This window comes from Phodopus roborovskii, unplaced genomic scaffold (assembly GCF_943737965.1).
Source record: "Phodopus roborovskii unplaced genomic scaffold, PHOROB, whole genome shotgun sequence".
In the NCBI taxonomy this organism is placed as follows: Eukaryota; Metazoa; Chordata; class Mammalia; order Rodentia; family Cricetidae; genus Phodopus; species Phodopus roborovskii.
This window is the reverse complement of record NW_026126525.1, coordinates 11,645,536-11,666,826: the sequence shown is the minus strand read 5'-3', so window position 1 is coordinate 11,666,826 and position 21,291 is coordinate 11,645,536. Positions and strand designations below refer to the sequence as shown.

The following is a 21,291-nucleotide window of genomic DNA, read 5'->3' as shown; positions in this document are numbered from 1 at the left end:
TTTTTTTCTTGCTCTACTTCACACAATAGTTAATTAAGATAGGACTGGCAAAAAGTATTAGAAACTTTGACTCTACTTCACACATTGTGTACACTCACTAACAGGGAAAGATGACAGCTAAGAGATGATACTGAGCTGTAGTTGAGTATGTATACATCTAGATGTTGTCTCTACATAGGCTGGATCTAGGCTTTCAGCTTTTTATCTCCTCTAGAGATGACTACACCTGGGTTTCAGTGAACTAGATAGTGTAGTTTCCTTTTAAACTTGTCCTGGAAGAATACCATTGAACAAAATGAACAACAGCACATAAATTACATTTCCTCTTCTCTCTGTAGCTCCCTTCTCTCTCTATTCATTATCCCCTAGGCCAGCTGACTTGACTGAATGGTAGGCAGTTCTGGAGAGCCGTTAGATACATAAGCAACACACCCCAAGGTACTCTGAAGTCCCTGTAAGATAAAAACTAGACATATTCCTCCAGTAAAAATAAGTCATCTGAACAGTTTAGCAATACATATACATATGTGTATATACACACACATATATATATACATATATATTATACTAAGAAATGGATTTTATAAAGTGAGGTTAAACTTCGGTTGAACTAATCATTGTAAAAGTTTTTTGTTGTTGTTTTTGTTTTGTTTTGTTTTTTTAAATAAGGTCAAGATCTCACTCTGTACCCCAGGCTGGCTTTGGACTTGCCATTCTCCTGTATTGGAGTTGTAGATCTACATCTTGTGTCCCAGCTGACATCTAAGAATTTTTTAGCCTTCCCAGATTGATGGTTGTCCTTGGAGTAATTATTCTTCCCCTATCTCTAAAGAATGCATATTTTAGAATAAGTGAATAACATATCTGCATTTTATGTTACACGATGCACAATCTTTATTCATTTCTCTGTGGATTAGTATACCTGAATAAAATATTAACAAAAATTATTTTATAAAAAAAAACCTGAGGTGACTTTTGATACATATAGCCATTGGTTATGCTTAGTCCTGGTAATGACTATGATGGCAGCTAGGGTGGACTCTGGTTCAGGTACCAGTTTTACTACTTGATAATTGTTGCGTATAGATAGCTTCTGCCAGCCTTGGCTCTCTTACCTAAGAAAACAACGGCCAGTTTCACAGATGGTTGTTAAAAGATTAATAGCAAGAATATACTGCCAGTGGGTAGCAGTCAAACAGAGATTTGTAACTAGTCAAAGGGTGGAGAGTTGGCAACTGCCTCCAGGTTCAGGGACAATCCTAGAGGAGCGGCTAGAAGGAATGTTAGAGCCAGTGTTGGGGAGGAGTACTGCTAGTTTTCTGGACTGTGACATCCCATTGCACTCATGAACTCACCGCTACTGTGTTTACCTGCTCAGGACACGCAGAACTTCGTCAATCGTTTCATCATACCTAGGGGAGGGGCTCAGGAGGCCCCACCCACCCTTAGTTTAACGTTTATGAGTCAAAAAAGAAATGAGTTCAAAGTAGGAAGGGCATTTCTGGGAAGAAGGGTTTCAATGGGAGTAAGGGATGAGAGAGGGCAACGGTGGGTGAAAATGCTTACAATTCAGTACAAGCATGTACAAAACTGTCAAAGTGTATACACAGAGATCACACCGTCAAACACCACCACCACGGAGCCAGTGGCTAATCTTTCTAGCAGAGCTGATGGAGACTTCTTAGAATAAAGAGGAAGAAGGCTCAGCGTGAGCTGTCTAGTTTACTCTTCCAGACTCTAATTGCATCAGTCTTTCTCATGCCTTGACTCACTGCTCGAGTCTTCTTCGCATCTGTAATGTGACCACTCTTCATGCTTACCCTGCAGTGCGATAATTTTACCTTATTCAGCATCCCGATTTTGGGATGTCACTTAGCTCCACAGTCTGTTCTCGTGGCACCCCATGACCTGTCCTCATTGAGCAGATAGAGTAAGCAATGTTAGCTTATCTGGGATACTCTATATTCTCTCCTTTCATTGGGAGGAAGGTTTGCAAAGATCCATGTCTGAACATGATGATAACACAGCATCTTTCCTGGAAGAATGCTCTCGAAGCCTAATACAGTAAGTATTCAGTATAGATGTTCATAAGCAACAAGCAGGGACCAGAGCCCAGTTGGGCAGAGCAGGCATCAGCCAAGTACTGCAATCTTGAGCCACAGATTCTGTGACCTCTTCTAGTGTGGCTATGCACAGTGCGCATGCCTAGCCAGTTTGCTTCCAGAACTTTCCTCCACCCGGAGCGCCCAACGCTCGCTCATTGTACGTGTATAGCTGCCGGGGCTGCCTGCACTCATCTGCTGAAGACCAGAAGCACTTTAGGGAGGAAGGTAGTGTGTGCCCTGGTCCCCACTGCCCCAGCGTCCTGGCCTGAGGAGGCCATTTGTCCTGAGAAAGAAGTGGAGTGGAGGCTCAACTGGAAGGACGCCTGGAAGCCCTGTATATGGCTTTCTCTGGAGCCTTGGTGAGGGTGGGAGGGAGCAATGGCTCCAGAAGCCCAGCTCAGGGCATGGAGGACAAAGGGCTTGGGAATATCCCTGGGAGGGCGGAGGTGGCTGAGGTGACCCTGAGGAGCTAGTGTTGAGGTTGGCTAGAGCCCCTGAACATCTTAACCCAGGATGCCCTGAGCCCCAGAGCCCTGGAGCCCCAGATGGTCTGCTCCCCAGAGGCAGTGACCTCCAGAGCTCGGGCTTCCTGCTGCCTTGCAAGGGCTCCTTCCTCACTAGCATTAAGGAGCCCTCCTGAGCAGTGGGAATATCTTCGTTGGTTAATGCTTGTCAGATTAGCCTGGGCCCTTAAGCATAAAGATAGACCATTTGGGTTCAGGCCTCTTAAGACATTTGCTTTCCAGACTCCCCCCCCCCCTTTTTTTTTTTTTTTTGACAAATTCACACCAGCTTCCAGAGGAAGTTCCGGGCAGACTGGGAGGAAGAGAGAGACCCACAGACTGCACTTATGGATAGGCAGCTTTTTAGGAGAAATAGAAACTTGCTAAGTAAGACAGGATGTTGCTGGAGTTTCTCACAGGCCTGGGAAGAAAGCCAAGGATTATCAGGACTGTTGCAATCAACAGACAGTTCCCCTTGGATGATGACAACAACAAAATTTCTTCTTTTCCAAGTCAGTGTCCCTGAGGAACTCAGTGGTGGTGTAATCCCCAACAGCCAGGCACAGCAGGCTTGTTGGCCCTGTGTGTGCCATCTGGCCTACCCTTCCACCTGTTTATTGTGTAGCTCGTTTAAATAGGTTAGCAGTGGACTGTCGTAGCAAAGACCAGAGGCTTTGCTTGGCTTGTCATGGGGTGTACATTTCTCTTAAGTTGAAACTCATATGTTTGTTTGAATAGCCTGCTATGTGGACTTCCCCTCTTCACAAGTTTCTGCTAGCATTCAAGGATACTAACTTGAAAATGGTGTATTTCTCGAAAGTCTCGAGCTATGAGTTTGCATCCTGAATTCTTTGCCCTTTGCCCTCAGTCAGGGAGTCATTCCTTAAAAAAAAAAAAAAAAAAAAAAAAAAACAACAACAACAACAACAAAAAACTTTATTGATAGCATATCCTACTTTTTCCATATTCAGGTCACTAACAAAAAGCAACAAAATCTTCCTTCTTTAATCTTATTATCTTGGCTTTGTGGTTTATAAAGGCCCCAGGGCTGGTTAGATGGGCATTTTTTCAAGGACAGATGTGATCCAATGCTGGCAACAGCACAGTTGTGTTGTTCTGTGACTTGTGGGGAGCCAGACTGCAATCTGATGACATGCAGTAATAATAATCACAAAAATCTGCTTCCAAGGCCAAAGAAAATCACCCCGAAAAGAGAAAGCATGTTTTTCTGTTTTATATATTCATACTTACTTTAAGTGATTCACTTAAAAGTTTAAAAAATAACTCTACAAGGGCTGGGGCTGAGAAGTGTTAAGAGCCCTTGCTGCTCTTTCTGAAGACATAAATTCAGTTCCCAGGACCCAACATGGTAGCTAATAATTGGCTATAACTCCAGTTCCAGAGGATCTGTCACCCTTTGTGGCCTCTAAAGCATTGCATGCATGTGGTACACAGACATGCCTGCACACAAAACACCCATATATATAAAATTATGTAAATCTAAAGAAACAAAACAAACAAAAGCCTCTAAGGGAAAAATCCATTTTATTAATCCACTTTTGTTTTGTTGTTGTTGTTTGTTTTTTTGTTTTGGAGAGATGGCCTCATGTAGCCACCTGACCTAATTTTTTTCACACAATTGAGGATGGCCTTGACTTCCTAAGACTCAGCATCTGAGCCTTGGGATTATAGGTGTGAACTTCTATGCTGGAAAATTCCATGTTCACAAACGTTTTATTTACCCTTTTGATCATTCACTCTAGTGCATTCATAAAACTTTTATTATGATTCTAGATTCTAAGGACACAAATATTTTTGCCCTCAAAGAGCTTCTAGTTTATTTGGGGGCAAATCAGCATTAAACAAATAATGACTGTAGGACATAAATGTAACATAAAGGGATAGTACACAATTAGTGGGAGCATTGAAATCTCCATCTATTGTGAAAAGCTTCAAGTAGCTGTTTGAATTCGATCTGGAGGGAAAAACTGGAGGTCCTAACTGTAAGAAAGTAAAGGAAGAGTGAGAAGCCATCCAGAAGCTGCAAGTGACTGTACAATAATAGACAGAGAAGGGAAGGGATTGTGAGGATGGACTCTAAAAATGGAGCAGGCACTATAAAGGGTAAAGCATCTCTAAAGATGGAATGAAGAGTTGTAGTCAAGAAAGCATGCTACAGAGATTTATGACACTCACAAACACATGCACACACACAAATGAACTTTATAGAAAGATTGCTTTTATGTAGATGATGTATTTTAAAATGGCTCTTTATATAGAGACTATTCTCAATGCTAGGTTCTCTAGTATCAGTAATACAATAATGCTCTTATCTCTTAAGTGATTTTTCTTTCTGGCACAGTGTGAGGTGGTGTGTACCTGTAGTCCTAGCAACTGAGGAGGCTGAGATGGGATGATTACTGGAACCCCAGGGTTCAGGGCCAACATGGGCAGCACATTGAAACCATGTCTCCTAACAAATGTGTTTAGCTTTCCCTTCTTTGAAATTAAAAAGACAAATGATAAGAATTTTCAATATTTTCTGTAACATTTGCTTGCCAGAAAGAGAAGGCTAATTTTGTAATAACCTTAACTGGTATGTACATGTGTCTTTTTCTCAGTCTTCTATATGTATTTACCATGCAAAAATTAGCGTGTGAGATTATTTCCAGTTGTGTTGTGTGTGTGCCTCTGTGTGTGTGACAGAGATAGTCAGAGAGACAGAGACACACACACACAGTGTGTGTGTATATTCATGTGTGTACAGGTGTACATGCATGTAGAACCCAGAGGTCAGCTTTGACTGTCATTCCTCAGGTGCTGTCTAGCTTGGTTTTATGTTTTTTTAAACAAAGACTCTTACTCTCCTAGAATATGCCAGTAGGCTATACTGGCTGAGATTTATGTTTCCACCTCATTAGGATGGGGATTAGAAGCACAAACTACAATGGGCTTTTTTTTTTAAATTGATTTTTAAAATGTATTTTCTTACTTTTCATCCTAACCAACGTTTCCTTTCCTTTCCCCCCTTTCCAGCCCACATCCCACCCCATCCTCTCCTCCTCCATTCTTTCTCTTCAGACATAGGCAGGCATCCCATGGATATCAGCCAGCCATATTGTGGGCTGTTGTACATGGATTCTGGGGATTTGAACTCAGGTCCTCATGCTTAAGTGGGAAGCACTGTACCAACTGAGCTATTGTTCCAACCCTCCAGTTTATGTCATAGTTACATTTTAGCTTGTCTTGGTTTCATACTTACATAATCAGCCTTTCTAAGATTAGTTGTCAAGTAGGGTCAGAGTCTTTTCTGATCCATGGTGGATCTACTTCAAAGCCTTCAGTAGATGCCTGAAACTATGGGTCATACTAAACCCTGTATATGTAAACTATTTTTCTATATGTACGTACCTATGATAAGGTTTAATTTGTAAGCTAGGTATGATGAAAAGTTACAGCTATAGCAATATAATGAGGTACGTGAAAGTGATGTCTCTCACCCTTGTAGTGGCTGGGTGTTTGAGCCTGTGGAAAGTGAAATTGGGAGTATGAGGGGACCACTGTATTGACATTGTAAATGTATGTCAATCATTTACATGTTTTGAGTGGAAAAAAGTTCACTTTAGTTAAGTACTCTTTATTTTGTTGCCTTTCTCTCATGGTTTTGTTTTTTTTTTTTTTTTTTCTTGAATACAACTCATGACATGAGCTGGATTATGGCCCCCCAAATCCTTTTGTTGAAGACTTAACTGCTGCTGTTTTCAGAATGTGACTGTATATGTAGATGGGAGACTTTGAAGAGCTAATTAAGTTCAAATGAGGTTCCAGACAGGGAACTAAAGAATAGATTGATTAGCTAGAAATATCAATCACTTGTCTTAAACCAGTGGTTATAGAGCTTATAGAGCTAAAGAAGCCAGTGCAAAGAGCAACAACAACACAAAGATAACAAGAGGTGAAGATTAAAAAGAGGAACTAAAAGCTCTGGGACCTGAAACGTTTTCAAACTGAAGAGGCTGGCAGGGAAGCGCATTCATGAGGCCCAAGGGTCAGTTGCCAACAACTCACAAAAACCCAAAAACTCAAAATGAAAACTCGCTAGAGGTCTTCAGCGGCAGGTTTGAGTAATCAGAAGAAAAAAGAATCAACATATTCGAAGATGAGATCATGGAAATTATTGAGTCTGAGACCAAAAAGAAAATAATAAGAAAAAAGAGCAGAACCTAAAGAACAATGTGACACCTTCAAGATGACCTACACAGCCATAATGTGAGCTTGGGAAAGAGAAAGGGGCAGAGAATATTCTTTTTATAAAAAATGAAAAATAACAACCAACTCTGGAATATTAGCAATAATGAGATACTGTCATGAACATCAAGCAAATGTATGTAGCAAAACAAAGAATTAGAGAATTATCACATTCTAGTACATAATAAAAGAATGGCTTATGTCATCACCACAGAACCCCTTACTAGACCACAGTAAAACTGTGATGAATGTATCAGAGGTCCTCTTTCCTGGCCTCATGATTCCACTCCTCTTGCCCCCTAAATTTACAGAAAAGGCCACTATCATCTTAGTGCTTGGTGTTCAACATGCCTGAACTGGGAGGGCCTTCCTCCTTCCTCACCGGCAGAAGGGAAGAGAGATAAGGCCTGTGTCAAACCCTTTACAGCCACTTAACACACATGCAAACCCACAAGAGAAACACAACCTTTACAAAGGGCACCTTTTTGACCCAGTGGGAGAAACCTTCTGCTCTTCATTCCTGCTCTTAAAGGACCTATGTTGTGGGATGATACTTCTGTGCAATGTGAATACTTATTGCTTTCATTGGTTAATAAAAAGCTGATTTGGTCTATAACCAGGCAGAATAAGGCTAAGCAGGAAAGCCAAGTAGAGATTCAGCGAGAAGAAAGGCAGAGTCAGGGAGAGATCCAGCCAGCCACCAGAGGAACAAGATGTGCTACAGAACAGGCAAAGCCACTAGCCATGTGGCAAAATGTAGATTAATAGAAATAGGTTGATTTAAGTTGTAAGAGCTAATTAGTAATAAGCCTGAACAATCGGTTGGGCATTCTATAATCGATATAAGCTTTTGTATGATTATTTGAGACCAGGCAGAGGGGACAAAAGAAAATCTCTGCCTCTGTTTTGAGACCTTCCCTCCCCCTCCTCCTCCTCCTTTTGGGGGGTGGGGATGTGTTTCATTTTATTGCATTAGGATGCAAACCAAGGCTTCTTACAATCTAGGTACATGACCTCTCTCTAAATGACATCTCCAAAGCCAAGGCCTCAGCTTTGAAGACATCACAGTGATTAACAGCTGAATTTTAGGAGAGACACACCCTAACCATGACATCTACCTGTTTGCTGACACATTCCAGAGAGCTGTTGAGAGACGATTAAATGTCTGTCTGTGCAAAAGCAAAGTGTGCATTCAACAAATATTTATGCCTATTATATACCAGGCCATAAGAAACAACTGTAACAGTGTGTTAAACAGAGACAACAGGCAATCTGTTATTTGGATTTTAAAAAAGAAAAAACAACAACTGTAAATAAAGTAGAGAAAATTTCAGAATTCCTTTTCTGGGAATGTGATGGCAGAGCTGGACTTAAATGACACATTGGTATCTGACAGAGGGAGAGAGAGAAGTGTATTTTACTTCAGAAAAATACACACAATGACACACATGTAGGTTTAGCTTGGAAGAAAGTAAATGCAGTTGCAGGTACAGTTGTTATCTGGCTAAACAGATACGAATTAAGCCATGAAAATCTTTCTGTGTTTGGTGTGTCTGCCATCAACACTGTAGTTTACTTTTAATGCCAGATATATTATAAAGCACACAGAGGACCTGGGTATGGTGGTGCATGCCTTTAATCCCAGCACTCAGGAGGCAGAGGCAAGTAGATCTCTGTATGTTTGAGGCCAGCCTGATCTACAGAGCGAGTTCCAGGACAGAAAGGACTGCGACACAGAGAAATCCTGTCTCAAAAACACAAACACAAACAAAACAAAGCAAATACAGGAAATCTACAGCTTTTGCATCTCAGCACAGACTAAAATATGGCATCTGTCACTTCATATTGATGTTTTTGTTACTGCAGACTGCATAAACTATACTGGTCCATGATACTGGAGAAGTGAAAAATTGCTCTTGCCTGGTGACACATTGGCCATCCCAAGGCTACACTATAGAGTGTACATAGCAATGAACTGAGATCCCGAGGAACTTATGTCTTCCAATGACTGGGGTCAGTATAAATAAACAAAACACATGTGGCTCCCAGTTGTCTTATCTATACTGACACTAAACACCACTTGGAAGCAATACTGGAGGGAGCAAGGAACCGTGTGAGAAGCAGGAGGAAGGCCCTCCCAGTTCAGGCATGTTGACATGAGTGCCCCAGCCTCCAGAAGCAAGGAACAGATTTTGTTCTTTATAAGTAACTGACTCTTTGTTTGTTGTAGCAACACCAAGTACTAAGATGATAGTGGTCTTTTCTGTAAATTTAGGGGGCAAGAAGAATGGAAAAATGAGGCCAGGAAAGAGGACTTCTGATACATGTGTCACAGTTTTACTGTGGTCTAGTAAGGGGTTCTGTGGTGATGACATAAGCCATTCTTTTATTATGTACTAGAATGTGATAATTCTCTAATTCTTTGTTTTGCTATGTAAAGTTGCTTGATGTTCATGATGGCATTTCATAATTTGTAATATTCCAGGGTTTGTTTTTCTTGCCAAGTTTTTATAAAAGATTTTTATGTGAGTGTTTTACCTGCTTGTATGTCTGTGTACTGCTTGTGTGAAATACCTGAGGAGGCCAGAGAGGGCGCTGGAGTTACTGACGATCATTAGGTGCCATGTAGGTGGTGGAAACCAAACCAGGGACCTCTGGAAGAGCAGCTAGCCCTCGTAAGCAACCTGTCATCTCTCCAGCCCGTTTGTTTTTTAGTGTGGAATATGCCTTCCAAAAGAAGGCAACAGCAAATTGGAGATACAGATTAGAGTACAAGCTGTTACCTACCTACCTCAGAGGCAGGCTAGAACCCTACTGGTCCAGAACTCCTGGATGTGTCCCTGGTGGCTTGTGTTCTCTTCTCTCTTCAGAATTATGTATTTTAAGTTAGTCATTTCTTTGCTTTCTGGTATGCACAAGGTTCAAAGCTCTGTGTTTGACTTCTACTATAACCACAAAAGCAGCACAAACAAAAGCTTTGGGAAATGGAGTCATCTGCATGTGCCCTTCTGTGACATTCTCCTTCTTTATCTCTGTAGCTAAAGGCAGAACCCAAAGCACCATACATGGTAGGCTAATGTTCTGCGATGCCCTTTTGATTGATTGATTGATTGATTGATTTTGAGGCAGCATCTCACTAAGTTGGCCAGTCTGGCCTCGAACTTCCAGTCCTCTCAACTCAGCTTCTCAAGCAGCTGTGCTCACAGGTGTGCACCACCATGCCCACCAAGATCTATGCAGGACTGTTGCTAAGAGTCATTCAATGTGCTTTGTTTTCACTGAGTAGACATGCCTCAGCTGTCACCTTGTGGACATTGGGTAGTTTTCAGGCTTTCGTTTTAAAATCTTTATTAGCATGTGTTAATTATCAATGATGGACTTCATTGCCACATTTCATATATCTATATATTTTGATCATATTCATATTTCCCCATTACCCTTTCTTTTTTTATTTTATTTCATTTGTATTGGTATTTTGCCTGCATGTATATCTGTGTGAGAGTGTTAGATCTTGGAGTTACAGACAGGTGTGAGCTGCCATGTGGGTGCTGGGACTTGAACCTGGGTCCTCTTATAACCACTGAGCCATTTCTCCAGCCCCATTTTATTCCTCCTATTCTTACTGGCCCTTCCATCTAGTGTGTGTGTGAGAGTATGTATGTGTGTGTGAGTGTGTGTGTGTGTGTGTGTGTGTGTGTCTGTTTTAATGGCCCAGTGTGTTGCATTAGAATATTTACATGATCTGACTAGTGGTTGCACCACTGTGTCCCACATGGCTTGGTCCTGGAAACCTTACTGGGTGATGAGGAAATGAAGAAATGATAGACACTGAAGAAACAGCAGAAAAGCTGGGAGTAGGCTGTGGTTTCTCTGATGGAGGCCACCTACTATGCAACCCAGAAATTCAGCTGTATTGTCATGTGCAGAAGGAGGGGTTAGCCAGTCTCTGTGGGAGGTCTCTGTAGGGGACAGTCTCTGGTAGTGGTCATCCAGTAGGAGGGTTACTAATTCTTGCACTCACTTGCCAATCATATGTAAACACTTGTACTGGACCAAAGGAGAGCGTTGCAAGTTCTCATGGGTCTGAGGCATGGCTGTGTCGCTGTCTAATAACACATGCACTTCATCTACTCCCCACACTACACTGCTGAAGCAATGCCTCCTCACCATTAATGCTATGTGAATCCCCCAGGTTGGGGTTGGAGTTGCATGAGCTCTCCCATGACAGGATATTTAGGGCCCAGCTGTGCAGATGTCTTGCAGGTAATCCTAGCTGCTGTGAGTTTAAAAGTGCAATCATAAAAAAGAGACCCGACATGTGCAGTGTTTCATATCACCCTTCTCCTCTCTGCTCTTACATTTCCAGCCCTTTCCCTGAGCTTTGACATGCACACGTGATCATCTGTAGCCCCTGTCTGGCTGACTACTTGACTGTTACTCGTCCTCATCACTCAATCAGATATGAGTATTTGCAGTTACTGCTACCAATTGCAAAGAACAGCTTTTCTCACTAAAACCGGCAGTAGTAATAATCCACAGATATAAAAGTACTAGAAGGCAATTGGATGGACACATCATGTCCACTTAGCAAAAATGAGCATAGATAGGCCCACTAGCACCTGTGGAATCCCTAGCATGGGCTTCTGACTGGGTTTACAATAGCAGACAATGATTTACTCCTGCATAGTGGTCCTCAGATCTCATCAGAGGGCTTCTGGTTACCACAAATAGACTTGCAACTATTGCATCAATGGGCACATATTTCCCGGCCTTGGTAGTGTTGCATGCAGAATCCAGAGCTAGGTTGGACTGTTCACCATTCTCCAGCCTCAGCAATTTTCAGCACCTTGAGGGGCCAGTCAGCAGGGTGGAAATTTCTAGCCCATTCCAGTGTATGGTGTCTTCATCAGTGGACTTTTAGCATCTAATTCTGATGAGTAGCCAGCATGGCTGGAATAGCTTTGTGGGTGTCCTAGGTGACAATAGATTATTGTACTGTATGGTAACAGAATTGCTAGAACCTACAGGATGCAGGTACTCAGTTTCAGAATATCAGACTATTTCCCCCGGAAGTCGTGACTACTTGTTTTCAGTAGCTGTGAAAGGACTTTCTTCACTGTTGTATTTTCTTGTTGTCAGAATTACAGATTTAATTTTTTTTTTTGGCCAGTCTGGTGATATGAATGAAGTCTTTAAGGGTCTGAGTATGCACATCCTTCATTAACAGTTTCCTTCATTAAAACGAGGCTCGTGTTAGGGGCTTGTGCTTCTTACTTTTTTACTTCTGTGCAATTGATTTTAACCATTTTAGCCATGAGAATTCCTTTAACATTTTTACCATGTGTGTGGTGGGTTGAGGTGGGGAGTGCACATATCCTATGGTATGGGTGTGACAGTCAGAGGACAACTTGTTCTGTCCTTATGGGTCCTGGGATTTAACTTGGGTCTTTGGGCTTGGCATCAGGTGCCTTTCCCTGCTGGGTCTTCCTGGAGAATTTGTCATCTTCATACATTCCAGAGACTAATCATTTATCAGCTAATGGTGTTGTAGGCATCTTCTTGGTCACTAATTGGACAGAGGAGGTGAGGAAGAAGTGGTAATGTGGATTTCTCCTTTGGGAAACTGAGTGGATGATGGTGCAGTTAAGTCTATAAAATAGAGGTGAAGACACAGGGCTAGGAAAGAAATTAATTGATTGCAGGTTTTCCTGTGCAGTATTCTGGCAGAGATGTCTTGGATCTAGGAGTCTGTTCTGCTTCCCTTTCTGATGCTGTGCTAAACACCAAAAGCAACTTCAGGGAGGAAAGGGTTTACTTAAGCACCTGTTTTCAGCTCACGGTCTATCACCGAGGGAAGCCATGGGAGGAAGTTGGAGCAGAAATCACGGAGGCAGCAGCTAACTGGCTTGCACTCTGGTTTGCTTCCCCTGACTCATGCTCAGCTAGTTTTCTTATGCAATGGAGGCCCAGGGTGACACTTCCCTGAGTGGGCTAAGCCCTCTGATATCAAGTGTCAGTCAAGACAGTCACCCTCAGACATGGCCACAGGCCAGTCTGATCTATCTATTCCCTCAGTGGAGACACCCTTTTTCCCAGATGACTCAGTTGTGTGGAGTTGACAATAAAAACTAACCAGGACAGGGTCTGTGCCCATGTCATTCTCATGCCTTGCCAGTCATATAGGAATCTTGCATGATGGGCCTTGAGGAACTTAGGAGGAGTGCGATAATTATGATTCATTTGTCCTCTATCTACCCCCACCCCAACTTCCTGTCCAAGCCATTGAGTCTATAAACCTCTGAAATCATTCAGTCAAATGACCCACAACAAATCTCATATTAGTTGTTATTACTTTATTACCTTTTATTTTCAGTACAGTACATTATTTTTATTTTAAAAACCATCCAACACCTTTTGTGTTGTATAGCATTCAAAACCACTTGTTTATATAAACTTCTCTAATTCCTCATTGACATACTTAATTATACAAATTCTTCCATACACAATGAAAATCGTACAAAACATACATCTAGGAACTCTACTTTGCACAGTTGTTCATTAAATAATACTTATACACACATTTCCATACATTTATAGCTTCCTGTAAGTATTCTGAGTTATGAAGTTGCCTTGGGAAGATGGCTGTAAGCCATGAAGTAAAAGTTTGTTCTTAGGAGCGGGCAGGTGGTAGTCTTATTGTGACTGTATTTAAAATAAAAGAACCTAGGTAACTGAAGAGATCTGCTAACACACCTTAAGATAGGGAGGTTGAGGAGCAGGCAGGGCTTGACACAAGACTAAGAGTGTAGCACCTCAGTGTAGCTTATATAGTACAGCGCCAGGAGAGCCATTGCAGCTGTTTGTGTGAGAACTCAGGACCAGCTCTTTCTAGAGTTGGGAACTCTAGTCACTGGAGTTACTGTTGTGTCAGGATGAGGAGCTGTCCATCATTCTGCAGGAATTGACCTGATGTCACTAGGATAGCAGCTGATGTGACCATGGTTGGTCACCTTTAAGGAGAACTATGGACAATAAGGGCTAGCCATAGGCCGACGTGTAAAGAAGCGATGGAGAGGTGGGCTCTCTGCTGCCTGTCTGTCGGTCACGGCACTGTGCGATTGGCTTCCCTCTGGTTAAGAGGCTCTTTTAGCTCTGCAGGAAGAAGACAACATATTGAGTGGAATAGATTCTGGCTTCAGTCTGGGAACCCAAAGACCCTTGGGGGAAAAGGCTTGATGCCCTTCCCTCTGCTATGCAGTCACCATCGGTCACAGCAGCTGTTTTTAGTGAGGAAATGGGGAAAGTTGGACAGCTTTACCTGGACAGTTATAACTGCTCAGAGACTGAAATGACTACTTGTCACTCCTAGACATTAGGCATTGACGGCCTGAGGTGGCACCTCAGTGTCTGTGTAAATGGAGGTGGGGAGGGGCACATGACATGTGGCAAAGATCCCACAGCAAAGCCAGTGCAGGTGTTACTTCCTAAGACTGCCATTTCCCCAAAGAGCAACAGCAAGCCCACCTTTTTTGGCTAACTGCTTTCAATAAATTCTTGATGGCCTTAGACTCTGGGTTCAGGCATCTCTTCTCCTCAGTCTTTTTCATTGTGACACTGTGGAAATAAACAGGGAGACAGGTGGATTAACATCAGGCCAATGCAAGAGGACCAACCATACAGGCCCACGTTAGAACCCCAGTTCCACTCGTTAGAGTCACCACAGAGGAGCCTTTTTGCTGGTCTTACCTGATTACCATCCCACGTGTAATATGTGGTTACATAAGGGAAGTTAGCAGCAGGAGGGTTTTACTCACATGATCTCAACACGTGGGCAGGATTGACTTGCAGGAATAATTTCCAGTTTTTCTAAGGCTCTCGGTTTTACTGGCCGGTCATCGAATTTGATGCAAGAGCAGCGGACTGTTCTTGAGAGAGGGATCCCTGCAGGAAGATCCCGGCAGAGCAGGGAGGGTTAGCCTACTGCTTCATTTTAGGCACTTAATACAGGTGAGGCAATGGTTAGCAGAATATGTCCCCACATTGTCACTTAATCTGAGAAGAGATGTAGCCCATCGTGTCGTAGGTGTGAGTGGCTAAATAGCTTATTATCATGAAGAAGGGAGCTGCATGCGACTTGTTAATAATCATGTCCTTAGGTATAGATCATGTTATTGATTAGACTTACTTAGGGAGGCATCTGTCTTACCCCTCTCTCCTTCCCCATCTCTCCCCTTCCTCTTCTATCCTCTCACGATTCTCCCCTCCCTACCTCTCCCTTTCCTCCCTTCCTTCCCTTCTTCATTCCCTTTCTCGTATTCTGGTTTTCTCTGACCTCAACCAGCACGAGATAGTTCTGCAAGCAGGAGGCATCTCTGCCTGTTTCCCTCTCTTCCGTAGGTACACACCGTGTTTAGAATTAGCCCAGTCATCTTTTTGACTTGGATAACTCAACAGCCCTGGTGTTCCTTACCTTGAGTCCCACTCAGACTCAGCAGAATGAGGCAGAAAACAAGGACAGCACTTGTGTTCATGATGCTGACAGTGGTGGCTTCTTGTTGGCTGGCTTGGGATGGATGTCAGCAGTGATAAATGCCTGGTGAAATGCTGGGCTACTGTGCAGTATTTATCTGCAGAGTTTCCCTCCCTGTCTCTTGATTGGATGGCTTTGGAGTTGGCTCAGCAAGACTTCAATATCCTTTAAGGGAAGTCCCCTATTGCAAAACCGAGGTTATTGGTGTTTATTGTGAGTTCTGAGTTTGGAATTTCCCTCTGTGCTTCTTTTAATTTTTAACAAGTGAACGAGTGAGTTAGGTTTCACTTTCCAAAGCTGTTTGAGCTGTTTGAGAAACAGTGCACTGTGGAATGTTTGAAGATGGCTTTAAATCTCACTTTCCCCTCTTGTAAAACAGACAGCTAATATTTGAGTCAAGTCCCAAACATGGCTTTGATTTTTGTTGCATTTTCATTATTTACTTTTGCTTTTTTAAAAAATAAATTTGTTTATTTATCTTGCAATTATAAAAAATTGCAATAAATAAAAGAATCACATACCAGATATTTTCATTAATTAATCAGATCCAAAGTCTATATACAACTTAATGAATTTCTGTGTGGTTAGAATAGGCATTCAGAGCAGAAGTTATGGAACCTCACATCAGGTCTTATACCGAGTGCAGGTGATGGTCACGAGTGGCAGAAGAGGGTGTCCTCTTGTCCCAGTTCTGACCCTGTCATGGATTTCTTGATTGTTTTCTTAGCGAGTGTGGCAACAGGGGATCAAGGGTGAAAGTAACACCCACTGGATGGGGGCATCCCTTTCAGTGCATCGGCTGAGGTAGCAGATACTCAGAACCTAGAAAACTATTTTGGACGTCTTTCACAGAGGGCACAGTGACCCAGGGACAGGCCAGGACATGGCAGTGATTCATCCTGGGCCAGGGCTGTTGAACCTAGCATGTACTGGTTCACAACTGCCTTGGATGCCAAGAATGAAGCCTGTGTTTGCAAACTGGACCTGCATAACAGGAACTCTATCTCCTGCTAGAACAGGAAGAGAGATGCTGTTTGGGAAAGCTGGAAATTTCTAGAGTGCTAGATCCTAGGTTGGTATAGTCCAAGGACTAGAACAGAGCTAAGCTTTCAAGTGAACAAGTCAGACAGCTGTGGGAATCTGGGAGGACAGAAAGGAGGGAAATGAGGCCAGGGGTGACAGAAGCCAAGAGACTTTGGTGTTGTCTGTGAGGGGGTGCCACGAGGAGCCCCTCCATATCTGCTTCTGCAGAATAGAAATGTCAGGATTTTAGAGTGAACTCTGAATGGGTGGGATGCTGAGCAGGGTTGCATTAAACAATAAAGAAGATACATGGTGACAGTTTTATTTTTTTATTGTACAGGTTTGCAAGATACAAAGAAAGCAGATTGGAGGTAGATAGCAAATGGGCTAATAGTCATTTATGAAGAAGAAAATGTTTTAGTAAGAACTACTTGGCATTAAGTATCTGTTAGTCACTCATGGAGCTTTTACTCACTGAATCCCTTGAAGGACCCAGGACCCGCATCTCTGTAGCCCACACTCTGAAATGCTTGGTTACAAAGAGCAAATTTGTGGTTGAGTTCCTGATTTCCCTTCTGTCTCTTCACTTGGCTGAAGTCAACTGTGAGTTTATTTTGGAGTTTCTGGAACTAAACATCTAGGAAAGGTTTAAGTTAGATTTATTTTACACGGAAGTTCACGCTAGAATGAAAACATTGCATGCATGTGCTACCCAATAAAGAGACGCATGATAGGCACACACTTGTATTTTTAAGCAGTCCTCTTGACACTTCACACTGAATTCTGACACAGATTATAGCAAGTTTGGCATATGTATCATGGAATTTTTGTGGCGATGGGAAAAATATTTATTTCTTCCTACATATTGAAATCTAAAATAAGAAACAAAAAACCCAAAACCAACCAACTACAAAGTTAATGTCAAATGATCAAAATAAAGATCATTTGGAAGTTTCCGGGAGAATATATGGTGTCATAAATGCTTTGAAGACACCTGAAGAAAAGGTCAGCTTCAGATGAGTCTTAATAATGGGGTGTACTTTACATGCACACGTTTAATCCCAGCACTCTGGAGACTGAGGTAGGTGGATCTTTGTGAGTTTGAAGCCAGCTTGGTCTACATAGTGAGTTCCAGGATAGCCAGGACTGTTACACAGAGAAACCTTGCCTTGAAAAAAAAAAAAAAAAAAAAAAAAGAGTGAGGTATACTTACAGGATGTGTGTGGTGGTGCATACCTTTAATCCTAGCATTTCAGAGGCAGAAGCAGGTGGATCTCTCTGAGTTAAAGCTAGCCTGGCCTACTGAGTTCTAGGACAGCCAGGACTATGTAGAGCTCACCTCAAAGAAAACCAAGAGTGAGATGTACTTAAATGGCCAGGAGGGGAAGCATAAGCAAATATAGGCATGCCACCAAAACACAAATACAGAAGAAGCCGACAAGCCAGTCAGGAAGGTTGATGAGTGGCATGGGGTATTGATCCCTTGTTATGGCCTGGAGTTCAGCTTTGCAGGTTTCAAACACTCATTGTCCCCAGTTTATTCTCAGCATGCTCTTGGAGAGTTAATTATGCCAAACAAATCTGATAAAGACTAAGACACAAATTATTATTATTTTTTGTTGGTGGTGGTTTTTCAAAACAGAGTCTCACTGTGTAGCCCTGGCTGTCCTGGAACTAGCTTTGTAGACCAGGATGGCCTTGAACTCAAAGATCCACTTGCCTCTGCCTCCCCAATGCTGAAATCAAAGGTCTGTGCTACCATGCCTAGTCTAAGATGCAAATTTAAAAGTTTATTCCTTGCTGGTGTGGGTCTTCCAATGACTGGGATGGCTGGTTGAGATAGTTATTCAGACCACACCTGTTCCAGGATCAGGATGCCTGGGAATGTTAATTAGGAGTCTATGTTCTGCTTGGCCAGAAGAGAAGCAAAACAAAGATTCCTTCTCTTGTTTTGCATGGGAACCTGATCGGAGCATAAACCTCATGCACATGACCCACATGGGAAATTGTTGGAGAACAGCTATAGTTTGTGTATCTGTAGCAAACCTGCCGTGAATGTTCCAGTCATTGCCTACCTGCATGGGGTATTTGGATGAAAGAAAAAAAAAAGTGGGGGGGAGTAGTAACTCTTTATTTTTCTTTCAAAAACTCTCAAGGCTTTTGGTACATCTACTAGAATTCACTGTTCAGGGCTCACTTTGGAAGAAAGTAAATTAAAGGAGTTGGTGTCAGTTTCCACTTCATCGCTTTGGCTCCTCCACCAGACCAGAGAAGTAAAACACAGTAAAACAGCCTGTCCTTAAATGTTTGTGAACACAGACCCAAAGAACAGGGCTTTCTGAGAAATGAAAGCACTTAGAAGAAGCACAGAGCCAGCGCTTGTAGACGGGATTCCCCTCGGTACTGCAGGACCGCGTTAGCAGAGACACCGAGCCAGCAGAGATTCCCCTCCCGAGTTCTGACTTGGCACTTACCCGGTGAACTGCTCACATGCTTTCTAGTGACACAGTTGTCTCTTCATTCACAGGCAGCCTTAGTCCAGGGCAACGGAAGTGCTTACAAAGGCAGGACAGATACAGTCATGTTTGGCAAGGCTGACAGTAGCATCTGTGTGGCTCATTCCAGTGGTTCTCAACCTGTGGGTTGAGATATCCTGGGTCACATACTGGATATCCTGCACCCCAGATATTTACATTGCAGTTTATAGCTGTAGCAAAAGACAGTTACAAAGTAGCAATGAAATAATTTTATGGTTGCGGGGGGGGGGGGGTCACCACAATAGGAACTGCATTTCAAAGAGTCACAGCATTAGGAAGGTTGAAAACAGTTTTTCCTGTTTTGGTTTTTCAAGACAGGATTTCTCTGTGTAGCCCTGACTCTCCTGGAACTTGATCTGTAAACCAGGTTGGCCTTGAATTCAAAGATCCACCTAGTGCTGGGACTAAAGGTATACGCCACCACCATCCAGCTTTGAGAACCACGCTTTTAGACCATGCAGTGATTAGGTTTTCTTTTGGTGCTGGGGATTCAAACTTGACCCTTGGACATGCTAGGCAAGTACTCTACCTCTGAGCTGTGCCATAGCCCTGCCCCCTGCCCCCAGGTGGGAAGTCCTCTGGATAATGCAGTTACCACAGGGTTGACATGTGTTTGCTTTTCTGTAGAGTTCACACGCTGTAGATATGTTAGCACCAGTAGTGGAGACCTCACTCACGTAGCATTTACTCATAGGAAAGGGCTTGTATTGGTAAGCCAGGATAAATAATAGCACACAATGAACTTAACCAAGCAAGGCTACCCCCTTTTTAGTGTACTGCATGTCCTACCTTAAAGGTTAAACAGAAGGGGGTACAGGAAGACAAAATCTTTTTTTTTTTAATTTATTTTATATAACAAAGTCCATTTAAATGAAAACAAACATTTATAGACAATATTTGGGAATTGGGGCGTTGTTCTTTCCAAACTACTCAGGAAGACAAAATCTTAACACATGATAAAATCCCACAGAAAACTCAAAAGTAGCACATTTAAATAACGTCTACCTGGAGATGACTAGAAGGTAGTATACTGGGGGCCATCTGCATGAGTAGCGAATACTTTAAGATGTTATATAAAATAATTTATAGTAGCAACAATATTTATCATAAAGTCAACAAGCAGGGAGAAAAACTTTGCACCAAGTATAGGCAAATCTAAGATACCATCAACTAAAATAATATTGAGTCAAATATTCACGGTTTCCCGTTGGACAAAGTTGAGCAAGCCAAAAGTCAAATAGCTTCTTGAGTGGGTATGTGTATTTATTTGAGTGACCATAGACACCCCATTGTGAATGTACTTAGTGGCACTGAGCTGATGGCAAGTTCATGCTAATGTTCCAACACTGCATGAGGTATTTGAATTAAAAAGAAAGGAAAGTGATAACTTTTAAAATTTATTTTTGTCTGTCAAAAACTCTCAAGACTTTTGGTACATTTTCTTTGCTAGTATTTGTCATTCTGGGTTCACCCTGAAAGAAAATAAGAGTTAAAGAATTTACTTTTGAACCAGATCTGGTGGCACACTCCTTTAATCCCAGTACCTGGGAGGCAGAGGCAGGTGAATCGCTGAGTCTGACGTCAGCCTGGTCTACACATTGAGTTCCAGGACAGCTAGGGTTACACAGAGAAACCCTGCCTTGAAAAACTGAAATGAAACCAAGGGGGGGTGGGGAGACAGGGATCACATTAGTTTCAGTTTCCACTTCCATTGATTCATCCTACCACACATTTAAAAACAGAACTCAGGATACAGTGTGTGTTGGGTTTGGAAGAGCAAAAGGGATAGGGTACCAGAGTTATTTAATGCTCTTGATTTGGGTGGAAGGAAGCCAAGGAGTCCTTCACGTTAAAACCCAAGTGTGCATATGTGTGGGGCAGGGGTAGAAGTTTATGTGTCATTAACCAAAAGGACAGCTCATTCTGCACACCAGAGATGTAGTACATGGTGATGCTGGGTAAGGTGGCACATGTCTGTAATTGCATCTCTGTGGAGGCTGAGGAAGGTAGACCACTGTGAATCTGAAGCCAGCTTGGGCATGTAATGAGTTCTAGGCCAGCCTGAGCTTCAGGATGAGACCCTATCTAAAAAAAACAAACAAACAAAAAAAACTGATGATGATAATGATGATGATAATAATAATAATAAAGCTACAAAGTTCTTATCTCAGGGGAACAACAAGAGCAAGGTTTTATTTAAATTCCTGGTGCTTTCTTAGAAGAGAGGAACCAAGAAAAATGCATCCTAGCCGTGTGGTAGTCATTCATCCCTTTACTCCCAGGACACAGAATGCTAAGGCAGGGGGATTGCCACGAGTCTGAGGCCAGTCTGTTTGTACACAGTG

General features: G+C 42.4%; 2 protein-coding genes across 2 annotated transcripts in view; both read right to left on the bottom strand.

Annotated features, from left to right (window-relative positions):
• Scarb2 (scavenger receptor class B member 2) overlaps positions 1 to 21,291 on the bottom strand; it is a 193,022-nt gene that overhangs the window by 22,820 nt on the left and 148,911 nt on the right. The window lies entirely within an intron of this gene.
• Cxcl10 (C-X-C motif chemokine ligand 10) lies at positions 13,200 to 15,461 on the bottom strand. The gene is made up of 4 exons (XM_051198218.1): positions 15,327 to 15,461; positions 14,671 to 14,797; positions 14,381 to 14,470; positions 13,200 to 14,008 (listed from the first exon to the last, which is right to left on the bottom strand). The coding sequence occupies exons 1-4, from the start codon at positions 15,385 to 15,387 to the stop codon at positions 13,990 to 13,992; spliced, it is 297 nt and encodes a 98-aa protein (XP_051054175.1). The 5' UTR covers positions 15,388 to 15,461; the 3' UTR covers positions 13,200 to 13,989.